Here is a 27,839-nt window from a genome sequence, read left to right on the forward strand (position 1 = left end):
ATGGAAGAAACTAATGCAGAAACAATGAGTGCATCATTAGATGAACCCATAAATAAAAAAAACGCTATCAAAAGCAATCGCGCAGAAGTACGTTTCGATGTTCCGCATCGATGGAGTTCCAATTTTACCGCCATTGGTAAGTACGTGGGTGCATACATATACATATATTAGATTAGCGGTCGAGTAACGCTGAGGGCCAGTTTTTCAGTGCCAGTTTAAACTTAGATTAAGTAAACTGAGTTTAAATTGGATAGCTGGCTGGCATTTGATTCGCTGATCTGAGTTTAAACCAGCCAAATCGGGCGTTTAAACTTAGTTTAAACCATGGCTGTGCACTGAAAAACTGGCCCTGAGCGCATCACTGGTTGCAAGTTTTTTTTATTATTTTTTGGGAATAATTTTGCTTGTATTTCTAAGATTACGCAAGAAAAACGCCGGCAAATGCAAAAATTGAAAGAGAAGGCAGTTAAGGTTGAACAGCGCCTTGAGGAATGCCGTCGCAGAAGGGGGGAGATATAACTTGGAATATTCCACGGTCGGTGAAGAGTTAAAACTAGATCAAACAGGAGGGAGTAATAACCACGATATTAGCAGCAGCAGCAGCAGTAGTGTGTCTGAACACATAAAACAAGATAATCAACATGAAGAAGTTGAAAAATCATATCTGTTGCTTTCAGATCTTTTAGTTCAAAATGAAGTCGGTTCTTCATCGATTATACCTAATCAAAATAATTGCAAAATGAACCGTCAAGCCTCCGGAGAAGCTCGTAATAATGATTTAGAAATTATCGAACTACGGTCTTCGGAAACGAATCTCATGCAGCGGATGCAAAAGTTAAAAAAATCCGAAACATTGATCATTGAGCATGGTTCCAATACACTCTTAACACCTTTATCAGAAGATGAAATTCAACTTTTTCAACAACAGCAGCAGCAAATTAATTTGGACCATCCGAAACAGAAACCTTTAGAAGGTAAAGTTTATTTATATGAAGTTGACGAGGATGAAAATCCCAATTTTCAAATACATCAGAGACCCAAACCATGCATGGATAAATCTTTAATGAAAATACCATCAATATGCATTGATCCGCCAACACCAATCACAGCAACGTGTACTTTTAGTGACAGTATAAATCAGCAATGTAGCATTGATATTATAAATGTGAATAATGACAAGAAAGCCAGCAAGGAAACAAACAAGTCATTGATGGAAGAATATGGTTCAGATGAAAGCTTCAATTATACAGGGTCCACGACAAATCTTGAACGTGACCTTAAAACACATCGGAAGGTAACGAACATTACTAGCAAAATTATCAAGTTCGAAAACTTTTCTACAACGGAACAAAAAGAAGACACAGCGAAATGTTCTAATATAAGGCCTCCGCAGCGATCAGCCACAAGTCCATCGTTGAATGCAGGAACTTCGGAGAGAACACAGATCGCTCCCGATTCTCTAGGCGTGACACATGGTTCACAGAGTCACAACGGTTTGGTCCGCTCCAATTCATTCACGTTAGAGGGTCCTTCAGAAGCATTAATCGAACATATCCGTCAACAAAAATTACCCCCTAACAATAATTACCCCACTAAGCGTTTGAATTTATTTTCCATTAGTGCTACACGCGACACTGTGGAATCAAAAGCCAAGCGTGTACAGAAAATAGATTTGAAATCCCGTTCAGTACCAACGCGCTTTCAGCTAAAGCCTTCTACCACAAACATAACCACTCCGTCCCTTTCGCATTCAACTAATAACAAAATAAAACGTTCGCCATATGAACAAAAGGTCACCAAACCAAAGATGGGGCGCCAACTGAAAAAATCAGCTTGCGGCACCTCATCTATCAAACAAATGAAGACCAGAACTTCGATGCCGAGCATACCTTCAGACAAAAAATCGACAGAAGTTGCACGCGAGCCAGCAACAAACAACCTACACTTTAACGACATTGAAACTGAACACCGTCAAAAATTCCTAGAATTGTTGGCACATCAAAAAAAGGAACAGCAACGAATGCACCAGTTATTCGAAGAGCAACAACAGCACTTGCTCGAACAACTTACTGCCAAAATGAGTAGCGCGAATATTTGCCTGAAAAACGTTAATGATAATGGCTCGTTGGACAATTCTCCTTCCGCCAAACCGATCTTGGTCGCTACTCTGTCGTTGCAATCACCAACAATTACTGCCAACAGTTCAGTTGCCTCCAATTCCATGGATAGCACGACTGGCATATGTGAGTTGTCATCTCTAGAGTTATCTGCTTGTTCGTCTACCATACCGACAACGTCGCAAAGTAGCAACCGCTGCACACCGAGACGTCGCCTTTTTTTCGCGTGATTTCTCTCCTTCAGCGTCGTTATGCAGTAACAATATAGTGGATGCTCAGAACGTGAACCGCTCAAATGGAACAACTCCGGGGCGCTCCGGCAGCCGCGTAAGTATATTTTTATGTTATGTAGTTTTATAGTATGAAATGCGGCCTTGAAGGAAGATGCTTACACAAATTCGCAAAATTTTCATTTTCAAATTTTATAAGTGGCGTTTTTTTTTTTGAATGATCGCATTTCGCTATTTCGGATGTATGTATGTACATTAGTATTTAACATTTCAAAGTAAAATTAGCCTATTATGTATTTTATCTCTCTTATCTTCTTTTCCATTTAAAAGCTTTACACTAATAGTTGATCGCATTTCAGTATACTTGAAATATTATCAAAATGATGTTCCAACACTCAATCTCCAAATAAGTAACGAAGATCATATATTTTGTGCCTAATCTATTAACCAATCAAATCTAGCATTGAACTGGCGGTGTTTTAATTCCAGTTGGCAATTGTCTGTTAAAAAGAAATTTTGCAATGGAAGCCGCACTTGTAATACCATAAAAGTAGTTTCTAAGATTTATACCATTTTGTTTAAATAAATATACATATTTTGTTCATTTTATACCCGAGCGCACTTGTGCACAAGGGTATATTAATTTTGTTCACATAACGGTTGTTTTTAACAGCCAAAACGAATCGAGATAGATATAGACAAATGTATACATAAATGCTCAGAATGAATAGAGAAATCGATTAAGCCATGTCTGTCTGTCCGTCTGTCTGTCCGTCCGTCTGTCCGTCTGTCCGTCCGTCCGTCCGTCCGTGTACACGATAGTCGAGCAAAAATTGAGATATCTCAACGAAATTTGGAATGTAGGTTTCCGTTAATCCAAGGTAGGTTGGTATTGAAAATGGGCGAAATCGGACTGTAACCACGCCCACTTCCCATATAACGGTAATTTCCAGAAATACGAAAACTGCGATATTTTAGTAACTACTGAAGATAATTCACTCAAAATTGATATTTACAATAACTTTCTGACGAAAAATAAGAATGTTATAAATTTTTGGAAAATGGGCGTAGCCACGCCCACTTATGGTTACATGTGTATATCTTGGTAACCGCTGCACCAATTTCTTCCAAACTTGGCACAGTTGTTGACCTTGGTACAGCATACTAAATGGCCGAAAATTAAAAAAATCGGACAATAACCACGCCCACATCCCATATAACGGTAATTTAGAGAAATACAAAATCTTCGATAAATCAGTAAATATTAAAGCTAATTTATTCAAAATTGATGCTTGCAACAATTCTTTACCAAGAAATACGCTTATGGTAAAATTTTGAAAAATGGGCGTGGCACCGCCCATTATCGGTAACCGTTCTACCAATTTGTACCAAACTCGGTATTTTTATTGTGCTTGCCACATAAAAGCAAAACGTTGAAAATTATTGAAATCGGACTAAAATTACGGCCGCTTTTCATATAGCGGTAAATTTCAGAAATGCTTGAAACTGCAATATTTCGAAATTTAAAGACGCTAATTTACTCAAAATTGATATACCCCGGCTTACCATCTAGCGGTAGCTTTCGGAAAGGTGAAAAAACATATATTTAATATTTGCGCCGGGTATTTAATGTTCGGCTCCACCCGAACTTAGACTTTCTTACTTGTTTATACATTCATGTACTCACTTATGGGTTTATAAACTTATGCATGCATGTACATACATATGTATGTATAGTAATTTACTGGATTTGTAGTTCTGTTAACCTCTTTTCACTTTCAATCTTCTAGCTAAAAATTAAATGGATACATTTTATACATATTATTGTCTTATTACAATAAAAAAAGTCTTATAGCCTATGGAACCTTCAGGTATTTATCATACAAATGCTTAAGCTGTATGCATTTAATCTTTTTAGACATCCCTAAGTGCCTAAATTTCTTTGAGAAATGTTTGAAAATGTAATACATACATAAATATAACCAAAGAAAAATGCAATGGAATAAACACTTAATAAAATAACAACTTAAACTTATTTTCGATTCGAAAAAATATTTTTCCAATAAAAACAGTACAAGGCAGAAAATTCTGACTTAAGCGAGGAAGCACGGCGACGAGCTGCTGCAGTGACAAAAATTAATGCGCATGTGCGTGGTTATTTGGTACGACGTCTATTTCAAACGGAACAAATTCAACGTATCGTCCAGACAATTAAAGATACACTAATATTCGTTTTCAGTCTGCACATGGAAACTATGTACGATCCGGTTGAGGCGAAGGCGCCTGATAATGTCATATTGAAGGCACGACTTTTAAGACAGGTAAGCGATCAACCAATTTGTTTTAATATTTATTTCTACCTACATATGCACAAAATCCCCTGCTCAAAAATCTGTCCGCCAAAAATCTCCCGGACAAAATCCTCCGCAACAATAACCCCCAGACGAAATTACCCGAAAGATACTCGCAATAGGGGATCTTGCAATCCGCTCCTTCTAAAACCAGTATTAACAACGTTAAAAAACATATATGTATTATTTCCAACAGCTACGCAGAAATATCCCCAGTAACAAAATATCCCCGGACAAAATCAACCGACACAAATCTTTTAATAGCGGCTCCTGCAAAGTAATTTTCACAAAAAGGATGAAGCAAAACTTTATTAAACAAAAAATAATAATAATAATTCCAACGGTTTGACCCACATTTTCCGCTCATCCGCACGAGGGGCGCAGTCCGCATTACGTACGGAACCATTATTTTCAATTTTGCGCCAAGTCACGAAAGGCAGGAGTTTGTTAAGTGTCGAGATCTAAAACTGTTCAGATACAGAACTAAATTCATCAGCTGATTTTATGTCTTTATGTTAGTAATTCATTTATTGAAAGAGGATAGTATCGCTTTCTTAATGCTGAAAAGCGGATCTGATATATCAAACGTGCTGAAATGAGAGTTAAAATCAAAATTAGTTTTACAGGCTTTCAGAAATAGGGGACAAAAGTGTCTTGATCCTCGAGAGGGAACATTAAGCTAACTTCACCCAGAAAAAGCGGACTTGAAATTGAGCCTGTCAGTAAATTAACCATACAAATTATACCAAGCATTTCCCTGCGACTGACAAGTGTAGGAAGGTTAATAAGTTTTAAACGACTCGTATAAGGTGGAAGATTATATTGAGAATCCCATCGAAAATTTCTTAAAGCAAAAATAGGAATTGCTTTTGAACTACGCAAGAAATCGTCATCATCAACACTAATACTGTTCAAATATCTTTGAGCATGGATACATATCTGCCTGGGTAATAAAATTGAATATAGTAAACTTTTATAAAATACATATATATACAGTCCATAAATAATCACTTTTTTGCCCTCGGAAATATGTTCAAACTAATTAATGATTTAAGTTAATAAAAAATGGAAGGGTTGGTAATTTTTAATAATGGTTTTTTTTAGTACTTCAATTTAAAAATTGGAACATTGTACTTGATAAAAACTTTTTAAAGGGTCGTAAATCAAACCTGTGCCACTATATACAGTGACGAGCAAAACTATAACATGGTGTAACACTTTTTACTTCAGCCATCGCTATCTTTCCAAATTCTAACGACTTTCATACTTTTGCTGTATATTCTTGTTGGTACATCCCTACTCCCTCTCTCATAATATACAACAACAATAAAAAAACCAGCAGACAAAAATGTAAATTAAGGCAGATGTTACAGTTTTGCACTCATATATTTTTAAGAACTTTTTAACAATTTTCACGAAAAAAAAGAACTATTAACATAATGGTCAGTACTCTTTTGCTTGTTTCAGTTCCTGGATGCGATTTGGCATATCTTTGTAAAAATTCTGGAGGTATATCCTTAGTTTGCTTTCACAGCTCATGTACTCGATTTTACGGACTTTGATACTTATTAAGCTGTGCTTTTAGTTCATTTCGCGAATTCTCGATGAGATTCATGTCCGCGGATTGTGGAGGTCATTTCAAGTTAGCAAATTTTTGCTTTTGTATCCAGTCTTTGCGAACATATGCAGTATGTTTTGGGTGATTTTTCAGCAGAAACTCTCATTTTTCGACTATATCTTGCACATTTTGTTGAAATATGAACAGATACTGTTCCTTACGCATACTGCGTACTAACGGACCAACAATATTTTTGAAATACAACCACAAACTATTATTGACCGAACACTGCGATTCACATTTTGCCTTACATGATGCGCTTAGGCTTAATTTGGGTCTTTGATCCAATACCATGCCCGGCCATCTGATTGAAAGCGATTAATTTAGTCTTCTCAGACCAAATAACCTTCAATTGAAACTTAAAAATATTTTTTTATTGCATTCTGAACGGCCTAACATATCCCACTAGGCAACGGTTCGGTTTTCGTGCGATGCAGCGAAAAGCTGCCACACTCGCACATGTATTATGATCAAATTTGCTTGTTTCTTCTTTATGATGCCTTTGCGCTCAATTTGGCAATTCTTCGCCTCGCTGTCTATTGATTTGCACTAAAGTTTAATACCTTAAGCGCTTCTGTAATAGTGGCTGCATCGCTACTTGCTGCTAAGTTCACAAGATATCGTACCGTAATATTTTTTAACATACTTCCTTTGTCCTTGGGAACACTTTAGGCTATATTTTTTCTAAGCCTTAACATTTTCAAGTAGCAAATTCCAAAATTTGTTGCCACTTTTCGTGCGGTTCCGCCTTTCCGCAGTAAATCTATTATTTACAGTTATGGTTCCTTATTAATTATGTTATTTACTGGTGATCACTTCTTCAATAAATTACAATATAGAAAAAAGCCATCTGACTTCCAACTAAGTAAGAGATAACTGTCAAACTGCAAAACTGAGAGTGAGTGCAAAACTGTAACATCCGCCTTAATTCACTTTTTTGTCTGCTGGTTTTTTTATTGTTGTTGTATTGACTTCAAATCGTTATGAGAGAGAGAGTAGGGATGTACCAACAAGAACATACAACAAAAGGATGAAAGTGTTTAGAACTTGGAAATATAGCGGTGGCTGAAATAAAATGTGTTACACCATGTTACAGTTTTGCTCGTCACTGTAACTACTCGCTCGAGGCGACAAACTTAAAAAACTTGAAACTTGACAAAATTGTAAGTTCTTTTCATCAACAGACTTTTACATACATATGTAATGCTGTGCGTTAGGTAACCGCTTACACGCAAAGCTCATTTAACATATTCCTCATGTGACAACTCTCATGCAATGCAAAGTATGCATAACTGAGCCTTTAAACTTGCCTAATATTTTTTATTGCGTATAATAAACAAACCGCTTATCCAAATTAAACAAATTTGGTATCATATGAACGAGGACTGAGAAAGCTTTTATACAGAAATAACGAACGAAAGTTACCACCGCTATTTATATTTTTTTTTTACAATTTAATATATACTAAATAAATTCATATACATACCTGACCCAACTTTTGTTCTATGGTAATTAATTAAAATTTTTTATTGAAATAGTTTTCAATATGTGGCTTTCCTCGTTTAGACATTTCAGTTTTAAAGCTATTTAAGTCCTCTTTCATTTGATACCAAACTTGTTTAATTTGGATAAGCGGGTTGTTTATTATCCGGAAAAGACTTTTATTTCGGAATAACAAATATTTGGCCAAGTTTAACTCGTAGAAAATAACTGTAATTTACGGTCCCTTCAATATTCGCATTCGCAAAAGATCCGCATTGATTTTTGCGAATGCGAAAGCGAATGCGAATGTTAGAATTAATGCGGAAGCTCCGCGGTTGCGAATGCGAATGCGAATATTCGCAACAACCCTGGTTCAAACACCTTTGAACTAGTGATGGGCACACCTAAATACTTTTGTACTTAAAGTACTAGCCTGGGTACTAAATACTCAAATACTTAGTAGTTGGATATGTCTAAATATTCAAGTAAAAAAACTTAGGTATTTAGGAGCTGCTAAATACCCGAGTAAAAAATACTTAAGTATTTTGGAGTTTGCTAAATAAGTATTCAAGTAAAAAATACTTAGGTATTTTAGAGTTTGCTAAATACTCAAGTAAAAAATACCTAGGTATTTAGGAGTTGCTAAATACATAAGTAGAAAATATTTAGGTATTTAGGAGTTTGCTAAATACTCAAGGAAAAAATACTTACGTATTTAAGAGCTGTTAGATATTAAAATAAAAACAACTTGGGTATTTAGGAGCTGCTGGATACCCGAGAACCCTGAAGTAGTCTCGAAAATCCCGAAATAATCCCCAAAGACCCAAAAATCCCGATATAAGTCGCGAGAACCCCGAAGTAGTCACGAAAATTCTGAAGTAATTCCTGAAGACCCAAAAATCCCCATATTAGTCCCGAGAATACCGAAGTAGTTTCGAAAATGCCGAAAAAGGCCAAAAATTCCAATATTAGTCGCGAGAATCCCGAAGTAGTCTCCAAAATCCTAGAATATGGCCGAAAGTTTCAAAAATCCCGCCATTAGTCCCGAGAATGGCAAAATGTCTAAGAAGTCTCGATATTATCTAGTACTGAGATAGTCCCGAAAGTCTCGGAAATGCCGAATTTTTTTTATTTTTACGTTGAGTTAATGCAAGTATTTAGTATTTAATCAAGACATAAGTACTTAGTGGTTTGGTATCCAGTATTTAGTGAAGCCCTACATACTAAGTACTTTTGTATCCAGTATTTAGTAAAGACAAAGTCTCTTAATACTTTTTTTCGCGGTATTTAGTGAAGGCAAAGTCACTAAATACTTTTGTTCGCAGTATCTAGTAAAGCCAAAGTCACTAAATATTTTGGTACACGGTAGTTAGTGCAGCCAAAGTCTCAAAGTACTTCTGTACGCGGTGCTTCGTTAGGTGAAACTAACTAAATACTTTTACACAAAGTATTTAGCGCTGTGAGAATAAGTAAATACTAGCATACTTGGTATTTAGTAACATCCAAAATACTTAAGTAAATATTACTTTTGTATTTACCACAACACAAATACCTAAATACTTTTGTACTTAGTACTTAGTAAATACAAAATAAAAGTGCATTGATTCTCGGTCTCACCCCCCAGAAATGTGTGAATAGCCTCAAGACTAAACTATATAAAGTTTTAGGTCAATCAAAAAAGATTTAGAGTTGCTTAAAGCGCTCAAAGTTTCCCATGTATTTTATATCGCGAAAAAACTATTTTTCGTAGAAATTGTATAGAATCCTTGAAAACCAATATTTTGCAATCAACAAACTCTGTTTCTCTTCAGGAGACTTCTAAAAATATTACCCAATTGGTTATTTAAAATTTGTTTAATATTAACGGTTTTTAGGGGTTTGGAGGAATCATAAAAAATTGTTAATATTAATAAACTTTTAAATAAATAATTGGTTATTTTTTCTGGAAGTCTCCTGAAGAGAAAAAGAGTTTGGCGATTGAAAATTATTGATTTTCACATGAAATATATGGGAAACTTTGAGCGCTTTGAGCCACCTCTAAATCTTTTTTGATTGACCTAAAACTTTGTATAGTTTAGTCTTTAGCAGAGCTGGATAAATGCAATTACAATTATATTCCTCAGTAATTGTAATTAGGATTCAATTCCTTCAGTTCACAGCAAAGGAATCGATTACTTTTTCAATTCCTTTAAGTAATTTCAAATGGAATTGTTTTTTTTCTTTAATTCTATTACAAGGAATTTCATATTGTAATTGGAATATATTACGTGCTAGTAATGTAATTTTTTTTTCAATTCCTTTGAAAGGAATTGAAAATGTAATTCATTGTAATTGATTAATTGAATTGATTGATAAGTAGTATTACTAATTGGACTTTAAGAAAACTGAATAACTTAAACTGTAGCTGTTCAGTTTATAGGGTAACGGTAAAATTTTCTATATCCTACAGCGAACGCGCTTCGCGGCAGATGAGACCCATAAATATCGAAGCAGGCATAACCCGCCCGGACTGTTGCTGCCTTGGGCACTGCTGTTCTCTTGGACTAATCCCTGCGTATCTATAAAAATGCACTGACTTAATTGTGTATATTATGGTACACTTAATTCTACCCAAAATGGCGTGCCTTCTGGGGCCTTTGAAGTACTCTTACTGGTATCCTGCGTAACAAATGAGGATAGAGTTTGCTTGAATTACGAGCCCTGTCGGACTGGAGATCCTACCTCCTAAGAGTTTTATAAACCAATTGCATTTCTATGGCTAAATTTTGATGATAACACTGTAGCGACGCTAAAATTACACAAAAAACGCCGAGAGACGTAAAATTAATTTTAAGTAGTATGTTACGGATCTGTATACCGTTTTTTTTTTTTAGATAAGGTCATTTAGTCAAGTTATTTTCATTTTAAGTTTTCATTGCGAATGAAAAAAATTCAAACTTTAACATGGTCATACGGTCATGTATGATATGGCGTATGAGTAACATTATTTCCTTCTTGTATTTCATACCAAAAATTATTGCACTTTCACTTAACCCTTGCAAACTTGTTTATTTATCCATCGATTTGCATCGTTAGTAGTGTTTTAAGCCGCAAAACAAACAGATATTGGCTAGTCTATACTAATATATATTTTGAAAGCCGTTTTTTTTTTCTGTTCGCAAAGGTCGAGAAAGGCCGTACCGATTTTTTTGAAATTTCGGAATCTACTGCAGACTTTCCAAGGATTGTGATAGGCTAAAAAAAGTTTCGATATAGAAGGGGGCGTGGCACCTCCCATACAAACCGAATTTGCATATATTTGTGGTAGAGGACTAGAACTGGGTATGGGGATCAGCGTTGCCGAAAGCTTTCGCTGGAAAATCGCCACTTTACCCTAAAAAAATCGTCATTTCGGCCAAAAAATCGTCAATTTTTTTTTTTATTTTATATTTAACAAAATAAAAGATACAAACATACAAATTACTTGTAATGAGTCGTATGCATAAAAACTAAGCAATTGCGTTTTCTTAAAGTTGCATACCGTTAACTAAAATTTATTTGAACAAATTGAGCAAAAGGTCTGAAATTTTAAGAAACAGCACTTGCTTAGGTTTTATGCATACGGCCCAATAAATATGACCACACAATACAAAACCAAATGGAACCCACATTGCATATGGGTTAATAAAACTGGATTTGCAATTGTTAACGACAACTTAAAATTGAAATTTAAAGGATAATTGCTTTTAAATAGTTGAACTCCGCTGGTTTGAAATTTTTGGTCCAGTTTTAAACTAGGGGTATTCACACCGAGCTTGGTACCCGGTGCTCGGTAATTTTTCCCAATGTATTTTGTTTGTGTAAAAATATTTTATTATCGGTACACCGGTTAACGAATTATCGTGAAGGAAGCTGGATAAGTTTTCTGGTAGTTGGTAAACTGCAATCAGCTGTTCGATATTTATTCAATTTGAAATCTGCCCGCTGCCAAAAGGCATAACGCATATGAGTAAGTAAAATTCCTTAAATTTCTGTTACAATTTATTTTTTTTTTAGGAAAAAAGCTACGAATCCGCTCTTGATAAACATAGGCTACATTTCTTTATTCATTCTGAACGTTTGGAATACACTTTTTTGTTTATTTATTCTTTAGAACGTTCCTGATGATATCTTGACGTATATTTCAAATGCATTCTGTTTATTCTGGCTGTGAAATGGGATTATCCGGAATGTATAAAGAAACGCAGCCATAGTTTACCAGACTAACAAAAGAAAACTGAAAAGGATGTTCACAGTTGATAAAATTACCGAGTGTCAACTAGCAATTTACCAAAACTACTAAAGTGGATGTGAAGACCCTTATTGTAACACTAGCATTTATTAACTGATAGATAATTTTGACAGAACAAACTCCGTCTCTTTCAAATCAGAATCAGCAGTGCAAATTAAAGATTTGGTTACAATTCTAGAAAAAATTTAATATAACTGAAAGCACGGTTGTACAACAAAACTAGATAAATGCATGGTTGTATTTTGGATTACGTTTTCCTGTAACATATTTTTACATACATACATACATAAGTAATTTAGTAGTAACTAAAATAAAAAATCGTCATTACGGGGGAAAAATCGTCAAAACGTCATTGAGCTAAAAAAACGTCAAAATGACGACGACATCGTCAATTCGGCAACGCAGATGGGGATATATACATATATAAGATCAATTCCATACTCATGGAGAAAAATTTGCATGGCTGGAGAACGGCGCGTGGCCACTCCAATATAAACCGAACTTTTCATATTGCATATCTCTGAAAGTGTTCATGGTAGACTGTAAGCCTTTTTAAAACTCTTTAGTTTGACACCCACATGTCAACATTTCATTTACTTTATCAATTTTACTGAGTTAAAATTTCCAAATAGGTGGCAACCCTCGTCAAAAATACTTCCAACAGTTATCTTTCTTAAACCTCTTTAATTTAATACCCATATTGTAATATTTTATTTATTTCATCAATGTAATTTAGTTAAATTTTCAAACAGATGGCAACACTCCTCAAACATATTTTCGGCAATAAGCCTTCTTAAAACTCTTTAGTTTGACACCCACATGGCAATATTTCACTTATTGTATCAATTTGACTGAGTTAAAATTTTCAAATAGGTGGCAACCCTTGTCAAAAATACTTCCAACAGTTATCTTTCTAAAACCTCTTTAACTTGATACCCATATTGTAATAACACTATGCGACAGTCAAAATCGGGATGGGATGAAACCAACGGGAAATGTTATATCGGTCAAAAACAAGTTATACGTGTCCCGGCGTTTCGCTGGGTCACGTCTAGGAATCGAGATATATATATAACTATCATATAGGGGAAATTGTCACCTTTGGTGGTCTTTTTTTGAAATAACTCGAGAACCACTAGTCCGATTTTGCTCAAACAAATTTAAAAAAATTAAAAATTACAATTCCTTTAATCTGTTCATATAACGTTTTTCTATACATATAATCAACAGTTTTAAAAAAATTTAATATTTTAGGCAAAAAATATTTTTTTTCTTCATACATTTATTTTTACCGGCAAAACTGTTGATTATATAGAAAAACGTGATATGAACAGATTAAAGGAATTGTAATTTAAAATTTTTTTAAGTTTGTTTGAGCAAAATCGGACTAGTAGTTCTCGAGTTATGTCAAAAAAAGACCAAATAGAAAAAGACGAATAGAAAAAAAAAAGTTATAGCCGCTTTTGTGGGTAAAGGACTGAGACACGCTAGAATGTATTTAATAGATTTAAATTGAATTTGCTCTTGTTACCGTCAAATGACATGCTAAATAGTACAAAGGTACATAATTACTTGCTCTTGACATTATTTTATGTTACTTACCGGAATTAGTGAAAGTGGATTTTGTGAAATTGGACCCTTCGAACATTGTGTTATTAATACTATGACAGAGAACACGCAGTATACGTCGCATGAATATGCGGATATTCACCTAATTTACGGTGAAGCTTGCTGTAATGCCAGAGCTGCTCAAAGACTTTATGCAGAGCGATACCCCAATCGTCGGCATCCGGGCCGTGAAGTATTCGCCCGGACCCATAGAGAAATATATGAAGGTAAGTGATTTTTACACCTTTCTTGTTTGAAGCCATTCTTCTTTTAACTATCATTTTTAACTTTTTTAAGGTCGCATAGCTGGAAGACGTGGCGGTGAGACAGGACGTCCTGCAACGGTAGATGTTAAAGTCGTGTTAGAGGAAGTGGAACTAGGTCCATCGACTTCAGGGAGAATGATGGAAAGACGGACTGGAATACCAAAAACTACAGTTCACAAAGCTTTAAAATACCATCCCTACCATGTTCAGGCTCTACAAGAGAGAGATTACCTGTCGAGGGTCAGATTTTGCAGTGAAATGTTGCGAATGCATGATTCAGACCCCAACTTTTTTAATAAAATAATTTGGAGCGATGAATCATCATGCAAACTTGATGGTTATTTTAATTTACATAACCTTCACAGTTGGCAGATAGACAATCCTCACGAAATGAGAGAAGATCGTGCGCAGTACCGGTACAAAATAAATTTATGGTGCGGTATTTTTAATTGTCAGATATTGGGACCTGTGGAACTGCCGCCAACGCTCAACTCTCACAGTTATTTAGAGTTCCTTCAGGAACGGCTTCCAACTCTTTTAGAAGATGTACCCTTTAACCTGCTGCGAAGACTATATCTGCAAAATGACGGGTGCCCTGCTCACTACGGGCGTGAAGTAAGAGCTCATTTAGACGAAACTTATCCTCACCGATGGATTGGACGATACGGGCCAATCACGTGGCCCGCTCGATCGCCAGACCTGAATCCATTAGATTTTTTCTACTGGGGCTGTCTTAAGGACAAAGTTTATTCAATAACAATTCAAAACGAAGAGCATTTGCGGGAAAAAATAAATGGAGCTGCTGCTGAGATAGCCCAATTGAGTTTAAGATCTCTAAAAGCGTCTTTTCTTAAAAGGTGCCGAGCTTGTATTAGAGTAGAAGGTCGCCAATTTGAGCATATTTTATCAATAAATGAATAAATTTTTCTTCAAACGACTCATGTATATTTTATTTCACGTGAACCCATCCTTCACAAAAAATATTGATAGATATAGCCCTTGTTATAGACTCTAGTCCGAATTCCGGTAAGTAACATAAAATAATGTCAGGAGCATTTAATAATGTACCTTTGTACTATTTAGCATGTTATTGGTCGGTAACAAGACCAACTTAAATTTAAGTCTATTAAATACATTCTAGCGTGTCTAAGTCCTTTACCCACAAAAGCGGCTATAACTTTTTTTTTTCTATTCGAAATAGTAAGAGTGGCACCTTTCTGAAATATTTATTAAATGAGCAATTTTTTTATGTAATGTAAAGTTATAGCTCAGTACATTTTTTTTCACCAGAGATAGTCAAAGTTGGGGAAGAAAATATCAAAAAGTTAAAAATCCCAATATAGTCCTAATTTTATAATGGTTCCTTAATATATTTTTACTACATTGCATTTGATTATGGAGAAGCAACTATCTGGAAGTATTTTACATAAAAAATTGACTAAGTATAGCCTTGTTTGTAGATGCAATTAAAGAAAATACATGAAAAGGCACGATTTTTTTTTTTAATTCAAAAAAATTTAAATATTTTAAAAACGATGACACTTCTACCAGAAAAATTTTTGCTTATCAGGGAGCTCACCCCCCCACCTACCTTCTCCTCAAGTTTGGCAGGTTACTTCTGGGACACCCTGTATAAGATATACATAGAAGATGCCCAATGTGTGCTTTCGATTTTAATCTTTGACCACAACAAAAATTCCACATTGTACATTCGTGAATGAACTTTCAGTATCTCGATTACTTTTACAATTCCTTTGAGTAATTGAAAAAACTAAAGTACTCTTGCAATTCCAGGTAATGGAATTGAAAAAAAATCAATTACATTTTCAATTCCTTTCAAAGGAATTGGAAAAAAATTACATTCCTAGCACGTAATTTATTCCAATTACAATTTGAAATTCTTTGTAATGGAATTAAAAAAAAAAAAACAATTACATTTGAAATTACTTCAAGCAATTGAGAAAGTAATCGATTCCTTTGCTGTGGACTGAAGGAATTGATTCCTAATTACAATTCCTTGTAATTTGTAATTGGGAGTAATTTAATTCCTAAAGGAATCATTACGACCCAGCTGTGATCTTTAGGCTGTTCACACATTTCTAGGGGTGCGATCGAGAATCCGAGCAAATTAGAGTCCAACCGATTCCCAATTTTTGGCCGATGCCGATTCCTTAAAAAAGACTACCTGAATATAAATTCATTCAAGAACAAATCGACACTAGACACGAATAAAGGCGCGCCATTGTTTTGACGGCGAAAAAGGACACGTAAACCTAGTTGACGGCGAAGAAAGACGCGTAATCATAGATGTATACCTAGCCAAGGACTGTCACTTCAGCATTATTCCCCAAAAACTTTTTGGGCAATGCACATTAGGGTGGTCCAAAAACAGTAAAGTCGGAATTGTAATGCTCTCACGCCCTAGGATTGTTCTATATCGAAAAAAGTATACCGCTATTTTTTTATTTTGAAATCAAAAAATATTTAGAGGTCGCTCAAAGCGCTCAAAGTTTTCCATGTACTTTTATGTGAAAAAAAAAAACAACTTTACGTATCAATGGTATAGAATTCTTGAAAATCAATATTTCTCGATCGGAAAACTCTGGTTCTCTTCAAAATTTCAATAATAATACCCAATTGTTTATTTAACCATTTTTTAATACTAACAATTTTTTATTGGTCCGCCCATTGCATTTTTCGGGATTTTTATGGGTTTTTGGCGGACCTATAAATTATAGTTGCGATGAAAAAATGGTTAAATACACAATTGGGTATTATTATTGGGAATCTCCTGCAGATAAACAGAGTTTTCCGATAGAAAGATATTGATTTTTAAGAATTATATACCGTTTCTACGAAAAGTTATTTTTTCCCCATATAAAATACATGGAAAACTTTGGGCGCTTTGAGCGACCTCAAAATAAAAAAATAGTGATGTATTTATTTTCGGTATAGAACAATCCGAGGGAGTGATAGCATTACAATTCCGACTTTACTAAGTTAACACCTCTTTCTTCGCCGTCGACTAGATTTGGGCGCCTTTCTTCGCTGAAGTTTTGCTTATACGTCTTTTTTCGCGGTCAACTTCTGAGCTCGCGCGTTTATAGTGACGAAATGCTTTTGATAAACTTGTATAATAACAAAAGAAAAACATAAAAAAATAACATTACAAAACAAATAATCATTCAAGAATCTATTCACTTATTTATGTATGTACATAAGTACATAAATATGTATTAAAAGTAGTATATCGCCTATGCATATATATCATTGCAATACTTTGTTCCATAGTCTTTTTCTTATTCAATGTTACAAACAGTTCATTCGAAATCACATTTCTTAGTTGTACTCCATGATACAAAAAAGAAGGTAGTTTCAATAAACAACTTTTGACGAATAATACAATTTTTTGAAGTTTCATAAATTGTGAGCATTCTCAACGGCCTTGCCACTTTGATAATATTAAAACAATAAATCGGAGGATTTTCTTTCCCACATTTATACCAATTTAATAATATTTCAAATGAAAAATCATTATCAGTGCTTGGTAATTTTTTTAGGTGACAGGTAATAAGGTCAATGGAAATAAGGTCAATTGACTTTATTTCCCACTCTGGTGCGAAATAAAGTCAATTGACATTATTACCTTTTCAAAAGCGAAATAAAGTCAACAAAAATTTGGAAATAACGTCATTGACGCTATTTCCTCATTCAAATGGAACACAAATTATATGCTTTTTTACTGCAGACAAGTTGTTGCCTCAAAACACAGCAGAAATCTTCCAATCAGGGCTGCCAACTCTCCTTAGTTATGAGGTGCCATATTGAGGATAAAAAAAGTGCCAAATAGAAAAATAAAAGTGCCAAAAAAGGTGTAATTCCTTTTAATCATTCACATTTAGCAATAAAATAAAGCCACATTTTCAAAACAAAAGTGCAATGATAAAATAAGACAAACCAGTTGAATAGCCTTTATAAATTAGAAAATTTTAGTTGAGAAAAAGAAGTGCACGCAAAGGATTTCACAAAAATGTATTGAAATGTTATTTTTTTTACAAAAGTGCCATTTTGACATTTTGTGCCAAATTTAAAAATAAAGTGCCATTTGAAGTAAAATAGGAACAAATGGCACGGTTTGAGCCAAGTTGGCATCCCTGCTTCCAATAACTTACAAATATAAAAATGTGAAATATCGTGGGCTTGAATTCATTAATACCCTCTATCTGCAATTTGCACAAAAACTAATTTGTGATTTTAGAAACCATCTGGGACTTATTACCTGTCGTTATATAAGGTAGCATTAATATCACTGATGACAGTTAAAGCTTAGGTGGATTTTTATATCAGAATCTCATCTTTGTGTAAAGTGTGCAGATAGGGGGTATTATTGAATATAAGCCCTCGATGTTTAAAATATATAAAAATTTTATTTCAACGTATACAAAAAATAAATCTACCTGCGTTACCGCACGTCGGGAGACGGGGAAGGGGGGGGGGGGGGGGGGGCCGCGGCGTAGCGTGACGTGGTGTGCGCGCCGGTCGCAGATTTAATGTTTGAAAGAGAAATAATGTCAATTGATTTTATTTCGTTTTTAAAATGGTAATATTGTCAATTGACTTTATTTCGCACCAGGGTGGGAAATAAAGTCAATTGACCTTATTTCCGTTGATCTTATTACCTGTCACCATTTTTTTACTCACGTGGTTCGCACCTTTTCTATTAAAAATATATAAAATATGTAATGTTAAAGGAGACTTCATTGAAATGGTTCTTTTTATTTTATAATACAAATCATGAGAGCATTATGTTGTTATTTTTTAATTTTTTCATTTTCGTATTCTTAATTAAAAAAAGTTTTTTTTTTATTTAAAATCGAATTCGGCTTGCGCAGACCGCCCTCCGATAAGCAATTAGCATAAGTATAATTTTAATCACTTTCCTCATCCGTTCTGAAACCTAGTTTCGTCAACCCCCTTTTTGAGATTATGCATTAATTTTCAGGTTCATCATATTCGACATCTTTGAGTGGACTGATGAAATCTTCTGCTTAAAAAAAAAATATTACTGCTCGTGATCAGGTAGCATGAATTTAATGAAATGTCATAATTTTATTAAAAATCAAATGGTTAACAACAACAACGAATGTCATTAAATGAAACTACCTTCTTTTTTGTATCATGGTTGTACTCATAGTTGTAAAAATATGCAGCTTCTGCTGAGTATAAAGGTGTTGTATTGAACACAATTTGTTAAGAAACAGTAACCGTAGATTTTTTATTATGAAAAAAGTATTTTTGTAACGTCCACAATTTAACAATCCAGTGAAAAGAATCCGAAGGATTTAGGAATTCATCGATTAATTTAAGGATAATGGTAACAATACTTACAGTAACGACATTTTAGCATTCTTTGGCTCTTTCCCTTTCGTTTATTTAATATTTCTTATTTTTTTATGAAAGTGTAGCTCGTTGTCTAACAAAAATCATGGTAGTAAAAATTTCAAACTTTTTCTTTAAACATTCTGAGCATGCAGTTTTGTAGCCCATTCAATCTTATTTTAATGAGGTGCAAATTTTAAGTAACTATGACTTACTATTGATTTTTGGAAAGTTTTTTGTGGAAGGTGTTGCGGATTTTCTCCATACAAACAAATTTTCGAACATACGAGTACTTTGTTTAGAAGAAAATGCGTAAACAAAAAATTTAAAAAAATCAACACTTACACTTATTTGCAAACGTCAAGCTGTGAGGTTGTACTTTATTGTGCTCTAATTTTGGCTTTCTACTTACTAAGTTCATTGTGCTAATTCTGTGTTAAAGTAGTGATAAAAAGTGCTTATGAGCATCATAGTGTGAAAAATTGAAGCTAAGTGAAAGCTATTGGTTTTATATTAAAGTAAATTTAATTAAACTTCACTAGCATACATTCTAATTTTGCCGAGTCATTTGTTGCTATCATTGTTGTATCCTTTGTAGTTAACTGAATTCATTTTGTTTTTGCACATTTGTTCTACTCTTTTTGTTTACTTTTTTCTAGTAATTCTTGTCACAGCTGTTTGCATTGCGTTTATTAAGTGCCATAATTGCAGTGATATTCGAACTGTTCGCTACATTTATTTAAAGCTATTTACATCAGCTCCTTAATTGTTATAATTTATTTTGTTTGTCTTTTATTAACGAGTGTATTACATAAAACTTTCAATATGAAGTGCGATCTTGATACTTGCCAAATTAAAAGCGATTCTGAACGCTACTTATCGTGCTGGCTGTGTGATGGTATTTACCATCTGAAATGTGCTGGTTTGACAGGAAGAATTCTGGATGCTATTAGTGATGGCAAGGGCCTTCGCTGGTCTTGCGTAAAGTGCAGGTCAACCGAAGTTGATCTTTTCAAACTACTTAGGCAAACCAGAAATGGTTTTACAGAAGTAGGAAGAGAATTGTCGGTACTGACAGAAAAATTTAAGCATTATGAAAATATGTTTAAATCATTCAAATGCTTAAATACCTTGCAATCTGTTAAGGATATCCGTGTGTCTAAACGTAAGCGTCTTCATAGTCCATCTAAGGAAATTACTGCCGGTGCACGTCAGAATAATCTTCCGACGGACTTGATTAATTTATCCTCTCCGTGTCCTCCAGCATCAGAATCCTCAGCCTCAAAAGACCGTGTAACGAAATCTGCTTCGGATAATAAAGAGCCTGAAGTATCTTCCCCTTCCCCCATTGAAGTGGTGGCATCATCTTCAAAGCCTCCACCGCCTTCCCTATCCTCAACTACTAACGCAGTAACTCAACCCCCTCCGCCGGTACTCCAGTCTGATACAAGAAAACTAGTTTTGGTTCCGCCAAAGAAGTCAATCTTTGTTTCTAGATTTTCGAGAGACACTACTGAAGACGATATAAAGCTTTATATCTCATCAAAAATTAGAACTTTCGACTTAAGCATCAGAAAATTTAATTTTAATTACGAAAGAAATATTGCTTCATTTAAAATTTAGATAATTTTAATGCGCTGCTTAGTAGTTCTTTTTGGCCCCCCCGGAGCTTTCGTTCGTGAATTCGAATATAGGCCCAAAAAAGTAAATAACTAAGCTAATCAAAAAACTAATTATTAAATCTGCTTTAAGTATTTATTACCAAAATGTAAGAGGCTTAAATACTAAATTAACGAACTTATACTTTAAAGGCCTTGAATGTAATTGTAATATTCTTTCTTTTACTGAAACTTGGCTGAAACCTCACATTTTCAATTCAGAGATTCTTCCAAATAATTATCATATCTATAGACAAGATAGGGAGGACGGAATCGGCGGTGGCGTACTCTTCGCTGTAGACTCTTCAATACCATCTGAAGAAGTTAGTCTTCGGTCTAAATTGTCGTGGCCTGCATTTAAAGAAAATGTTGAACAAAGCGTTGCACTTTTTAACTTTACTTTACATAAATTATTTGAAAAGCATGTGCCTAAACGCATGTATGTTCCTGAAGAGCAAACACAGTTATGGTTCACTAAAGAACTGAGAAATTTGAAAAACAGAAAGTCGCGTTATTTTAGATTACACAAAAAAACCCGGTTTACACTCATACTATGTAAAATACTCACTGTTGCGTCATAAGTTTTTTGAATTAAACAAAAAGTGTTATAAAGCTTACTTGTGTAAAATCAAACGGCGTATAGTATATAACCCCAAATCATTTTATGACTTCGTAAACTCCAAGCGAAATGTACGTGGGTTTCCTTCCGCCATGAAGTATCAAAATACCGTCTCTAGTGATAATCAAACAATTTCTAACATGTTCGCTCAGTTTTTTAAATCCAATTATTCCATTAACTCACATGCTAACATTGACTATCCTTTTAAACTATGTCCAATGAACTCAATAAATATCCCAGTAATATCTCCCGATGATGTAGTAGTTTATCTGAAATCCTTAAAGCAGTCCTTCAGTTATGGTCCTGACCAGATCCCTACTTGTATTCTTATAAATTGTTCTGATTATCTCTATGAGCCGTTAACAGCGATATTTAATTTATCTCTTAAAGAGGGCGTTTTTCCAACTATATGGAAGGAATCGTTCATAACCCCGTTACATAAAAGCGGTAGCAGATCTTCAGTGGAGAACTACCGGGGAATAGCTAAGCTTTGTGCAATTCCTAAATTATTTGAAGCAATTATAACAAATCAGTTGACGCATTCTATCTCTTCTAGCATTTCATATAGTCAACATGGATTTTGCAACTTCTACAAATTTACTTGAATTAACATCCTATATCTCAAAAGCATTTAGTGAAAGGAAAACTGTTGATGTTATATATACTGACTTTAGTAAAGCATTTGACAAAGTGTGCCACTCGTTGCTCATCTACAAACTTGATCTTCTTGGTCTTCCACCTAATTTTCTACGTTGAATCTCTTCATACCTCTATGATAGATCACAAAGGGTAATGTTTAAAAATACTATCTCTGACGTCATTGATGTTACTTCAGGAGTCCCTCAAGGTAGCCACCTAGGCCCGGTTCTGTTCTTGCTTTTCCAGCCGCAGGCAAATGCTTGGTACAATTTTATAGTTAAATTACTAACAATTTCAAGTCCGCTTCTTCTTGGCGAAGTTAGCCTTAATGTTCCCTCCCGGGTATCAAGACACGTTTGCCCCCTATTTCTGAAAGCTTGTAAAACTAATTTTGAATTGCACGACCCACTCCGTTGCTTATGCCAGGATTTTAACTCTCATTCCAGCACGTTTGATATATCAGATCCGCTTTTCAGCATTAAGAAATCGATACTGTCCTCTCTCAATAGATGAATCATTAAAATAAAGACATAAAATCGGCTAATGAATTTAGTTCTGTAGCTGAACAGTTTTAGATCTCGACACTTAACAAACTCCTGCCTATCGTGACTCGGCGCAAAAATTTAAAATACTGGTTCCGTACGTCATGCGGATGGGCGGGAATGGAGGGTAAAAACCGTTGGGATATTATTATTATTATTACCTAGCTATTTCAAACTGATAACCTTCTCCTTTTTTGGAAGTCGGTTAAAAACTGCGTTCTCAAAAAAAATCTAAAGAATCTGATTAAACAGTTTAAAATTTTGATGAACATATGTTAAAATTGCATAAAAAGTAAAAAGAATCGGCTAATAATCTAATAATACTAGCCAATGCCGATGCCGATGCCGATTAATTAATCGGTCGGACTCTACTAAATACTCAAATACTTAATATTTGGAGATGTCTAAATATTCTAATAAACAAAACTTAGTTATTTAGGCGTTGCTAATTACTCAAATAAACAAAAATTTGGTATTCAGGAGTTGGTAAATACCAGGCAACAGCATCAGTTTACTCACTTCCATCTAAATAGTATGAACTCATTGCTGTGAACTGTATACGGGTAGTGAGAAACACCGTACAAACAGTGAGATTCATAGTTAGTTTCGAAATCAATGTTTAGTGCAGTGTACTCATTTGATTTCAAATATGGCATTGATATACTCTTTCCCATGATAAAAACATAACAAGGTAAAACCATTGAGAGGCAGTCTGACGTTTGCCAACAATATAATTTTAAAATCAAAACTCAAACTCACACACACATTCTCATTTTCAATCTCAAACAACAACAATTGTGAACAATTTAATTTTTTTATTTTCAATTTTTATGATTTTAAAATGTTGGCAAACGTCAGAAAAAAATCATGGCCGACGAAATGAGAGAATGAATTTACCTTGTAATGTTTTTATCATGCTCTTTCCAAATCAAGTCAGGCAAGTGAAAAACGCTGTTATGAAAAGCAAGTCGAGCAATCGAATGACACTGATTGACTTCAAACAATTAGTAGAGAATACGACAATTTTGAAAAAAAATGGATATTGATGAAGTATTTTTTTAAATATATTAGTTTTACTAAATTATTTAATTATCCTCCTGACGTACATTTATATAACTAGTCTACAAAAGAAATGCACTGTTACCTCTGAAGACATCGGCATTATAAGAGACTTGAAAAATAAGTTGCTTTATTATTTAAAAACAGTTGCTGTTGAAAACTTAACAGATTTGCACAAAATTGCGCTTTTTTTATACCCGCCAGCAAAAGAGCTCAAGAACTTTACCGAATCTGAGCAACGGTACACGAAAGAGAAATGTTTACAAATTATGAGAACGTTAACTGAGAATTCTGACAGTACAACGGAACCACAAATTGCGGAAACACCTTTGTTACCTTCAGACAACTTTGAGCTGTTTTCAGGTCTTCTTAAACAACCTACCTTTGTGAGCAGAACTGATAAAGCTATTACAGAGCTGCGGCGATATGAAAATATTGAGGTATATTTTCATACGGACTTCGATGTAATTAATTGGTTGGAGGTACACAAATGCGAAATGCCGCTGCTGCATAAACTCAGTCGTAGAGTAATAGCCACTCCTTGAACTAGCGCATCGTCAGAAAGATACCACCTTTTGTCAAAAGATGATGCCCTTAATCAGTTGATATTTTTGCATTATAATATGCAGTTAGAAAACCAATAAAATTAACAAATATTGGTTTTTCCAATCAAGCACTTGTTATTTGAATCGAGCACTTGATAGTGTGAATTACTCACTCAATTGACAATAGCTGATCCAGTACTCCATGGACTTACAGGATTTTACACGAACTTGCAGGAAGTTGCAGGAAAAATGTTCCCGTACTCCAAAATCCTGTAAATGAGAGCGACTTTTGGAGAGTTGTGTAGAGAATGAAGTTGCAAGATTTTACCCGAACTTTTTCTTCTGGTAAAATCATGAAAAGTGCCAAGCAATCACTGGTTGACGTTTTTACAGGAAAAATGCTATCGCACGTTATGTTTGAAAATGAATGAGTGCGAGTATGTGCAGATGTGAAACGAAAGCGAGTGACTTAAAATGTATTTTGAGTGTATCCATGCAGCTCTCTGGTAAATACTAAAGTAAAAAATACTTTGCAGTTTAGGAGCAATTAGATGCTAAAGTAAATGCGCTAAATACTCTAGTCGAAAGTACTCGGGTACTTTGGAGATGCAAAATACTTTCATTAAAGTACTAAGGTATTTATTACGTGGCTAAATACTTACAAACTAATTATTTGTTTATGATTTAGGAAAAATTGAATCTGGACTATTTCGAGATTTTCGAGACTACTTCGGGATTCCCGGGACTATTTCATAATTTTCGGGACTATTTCGAAATTTTCGTTATTTTTGTCGGTCTTTATATCGATAAATTTAATGATTTTACAATCGTTATATTTATCGATATGATTATTAATTTTGTTATGGATATAATAATCGATATTGTTATCGATATATTTGTCGATATAATAATCGATATTTTTATCGAAAAATTTATCGATATTTTTATTGATATATTTATCAATATTGTTATTGATATATTAATCGATATTAATGATCGATATTTTTATAGATATACACCTTTATCGATATATTGGGTCTCGAAGAAACCTAAATAGTCCCTAGAATGCTAAAAATATCTAGAAACCCCGAAGTAGTCTCGAAAATCCCGAAATAGTCCTTAAAATATCGAAAATACTGAAATTGTCTCAAAAATGCCGAATTCGCCCCGAAAATACCGAAATATTTTTGTACACGCTAGTTAGTGAAGCCAAAGTCTCAATGTACTTTTGTACGCGGTGTTGCATTAGGTGAAACTAACTAAATACTTTTAGACTAATGGTCTTATTCATAAAAAATAATATAGGTTTATAGAACTCTATAAAGTGAAATTTTCATACAAATTATCGATTTATAAAGCAGTTAAAGTCTTCTTTATTTTTTATGAATTTGGGTGTAAGTATTTAGCGCTGTGAAAATAAGTAAATATTTACTAGCCTATTCGGTATTTAGTAACATCCAAAATACTTAAGTAAATATTAGATACCTTGGTATATATTTACTACAACATAAATACCTAAATACTTAGCACTTAATTTTTAGTAAATAAAATTTTACCCATCACTGGTATCAATAATGCAATCACCTGCAATGAATAAACGAATTTTTGTTTTAATTTTCCTACGGAAGTTTTTTTTTGTGGTTCTTGAGGTTGTCTTAGGTCTACGTTTGTTGCTTTAATGCGCAACACTACAAGTTTTTTTGGTTTTTTAGGATCAGACAAGATTAACCCTGAAAGTATGATCGAAAAAATATAAACCATAAAATAAGGATTAAAAATGATCGAAAAAATTAAAATCAAAGAAAACGACTATTTTTGATCGAAAAAATAAAAATCATAAAATAACGATTAAAAATGATTGAAAAAATAAAAATCAAAAAATACGATTATTTTTGATCGAAAAAATAAAGATTATAAAATAACGATTAAAAATTCTCGTAATTATATAAATCGAAAAATACGATTATGCAATGATCTTTAAATAAAAATCCTTCATGATAACGATTATTTTCTGTATCTGGCTAAAACTGAATGGGCTTCAAAACTGCATATCCGATATTTTTCTAAAAAATATTAATTTATTCACAGAAGGCATTAGGATAGCGCTTTTTTTAATTTGTATACAATTTTATAATCGAATTCACACGTAGAATATGCTACATTTTTATAAAAAATTTAAGAATATTAAACAAACAAAAGGAAAACTGTATATACTGAGGATCAAAATGGTGCGGTAAATGACGAGGAGTGTATAACATAGGCTGACTTCCTAAATCCATCAATGCAGAATATGGGCAACCACGTTCAAATGCCAAATTGGAACTTAGTGCACAAATTGGGCATTTCCACCAATTATAGTTTAAAAATAAAAGAGGTTGATGCTTTGCATTGATGCATTTAGGGCCAGTTTTTCAGTGCACGGCCGTGGTTTAAACTAAGTTTAAACGCCCGATCTGGCTGGTTTAAACTAAGATCAGCCAATCAAATTTCAGCCAGCTGTTCAATTTAAACTCAGTTTACTTAATCTAAGTTTAAACTGGCACTGAAAAGCTGGCCCTTAGAAAGGTAGCCATATAAATAACTTCATTTATATCCCCACCCCTAGTTTATACTTTGTGTTCTGACAAAGAAATTATTTTTAACCGTATTGAAAAAAGAAGGTTATCAATTCGTCGGAATAAATGTTTTTTATGTAAGTATGTTACCGCATAACTTTGGACCACGTTCACCGATTTCTATAATTATTTTTTTAAAGGAAAGGTGGTATCTCAGAGGTGGTCCCATACTTTTGTGGTTTAGATTGAGTCATGAAGAAACTAACGAATTGAAGTTGTTTTGTTTTTTGATTCAAAATTGCTTATTTTAGAATAAATTAAAGGTTTACCTCACAGGTGGTTCCATACTAATTTGGTTTATATCCGATCATTGGATCATGAAGAAATTAACGACAATCTTAAATTTTTATATGCGAATTGAAGTCTGTTTTGTTTTTTGCTTAACAATTACTTGTTTATTTTAGAATAAATTAAAAACTAAGGCCTTACTGTTTAAAAAAACTATTCTTGTTTTTTTCTTCAGTTGACTTCAACAATGCATACACTACACTTAATACTATTTCAAACAACGGTCAAGGAACGGATGGAAATTATTAGTCGCGACCGCAAACGAATTAAAACTAAAATGCTCACTTTGAGTATGAAAAGGTAAAGGCAGTAATTGCACATTTATAATCAACATTTTTCTTTTATCAGCATAATTTTTTCTTATTGTAGGACACCAACTTTTCGTACATAATTCATGAAGTCAACGTACTCACGTATTTGCAAAGCAAAAATACTCATTTAAACCATCACATACATACATATCAAATGCAATTTGTCATACATTCGAGGAGCCAAGCTTCTTGCCAAATAAAGACTCGATTTACTAATAAAGTATTATTTACAAGAAATAATT

At 33.9% G+C, this 27,839-nt stretch overlaps 1 protein-coding gene across 1 annotated transcript; it reads left to right on the forward strand.

Moving 5' to 3' along the window:
• LOC118757247 lies at window positions 1-27,837 on the forward strand. The gene is given in 8 exon segments (XM_036491977.1): window positions 1-28; window positions 75-136; window positions 418-507; window positions 509-2,335; window positions 2,337-2,444; window positions 4,420-4,668; window positions 27,462-27,586; window positions 27,656-27,837. Coding segments are annotated over 8 exon segments (2,511 nt in total). The 3' UTR covers window positions 27,678-27,837.
• Window positions 27,838-27,839: the final 2 nt, after the last annotated feature.

Source organism: Rhagoletis pomonella, unplaced genomic scaffold (assembly GCF_013731165.1).
Source record: "Rhagoletis pomonella isolate Grant_MI unplaced genomic scaffold, Rhpom_1.0 Rhpom_scaffold_00002, whole genome shotgun sequence".
In the NCBI taxonomy this organism is placed as follows: Eukaryota; Metazoa; Arthropoda; class Insecta; order Diptera; family Tephritidae; genus Rhagoletis; species Rhagoletis pomonella.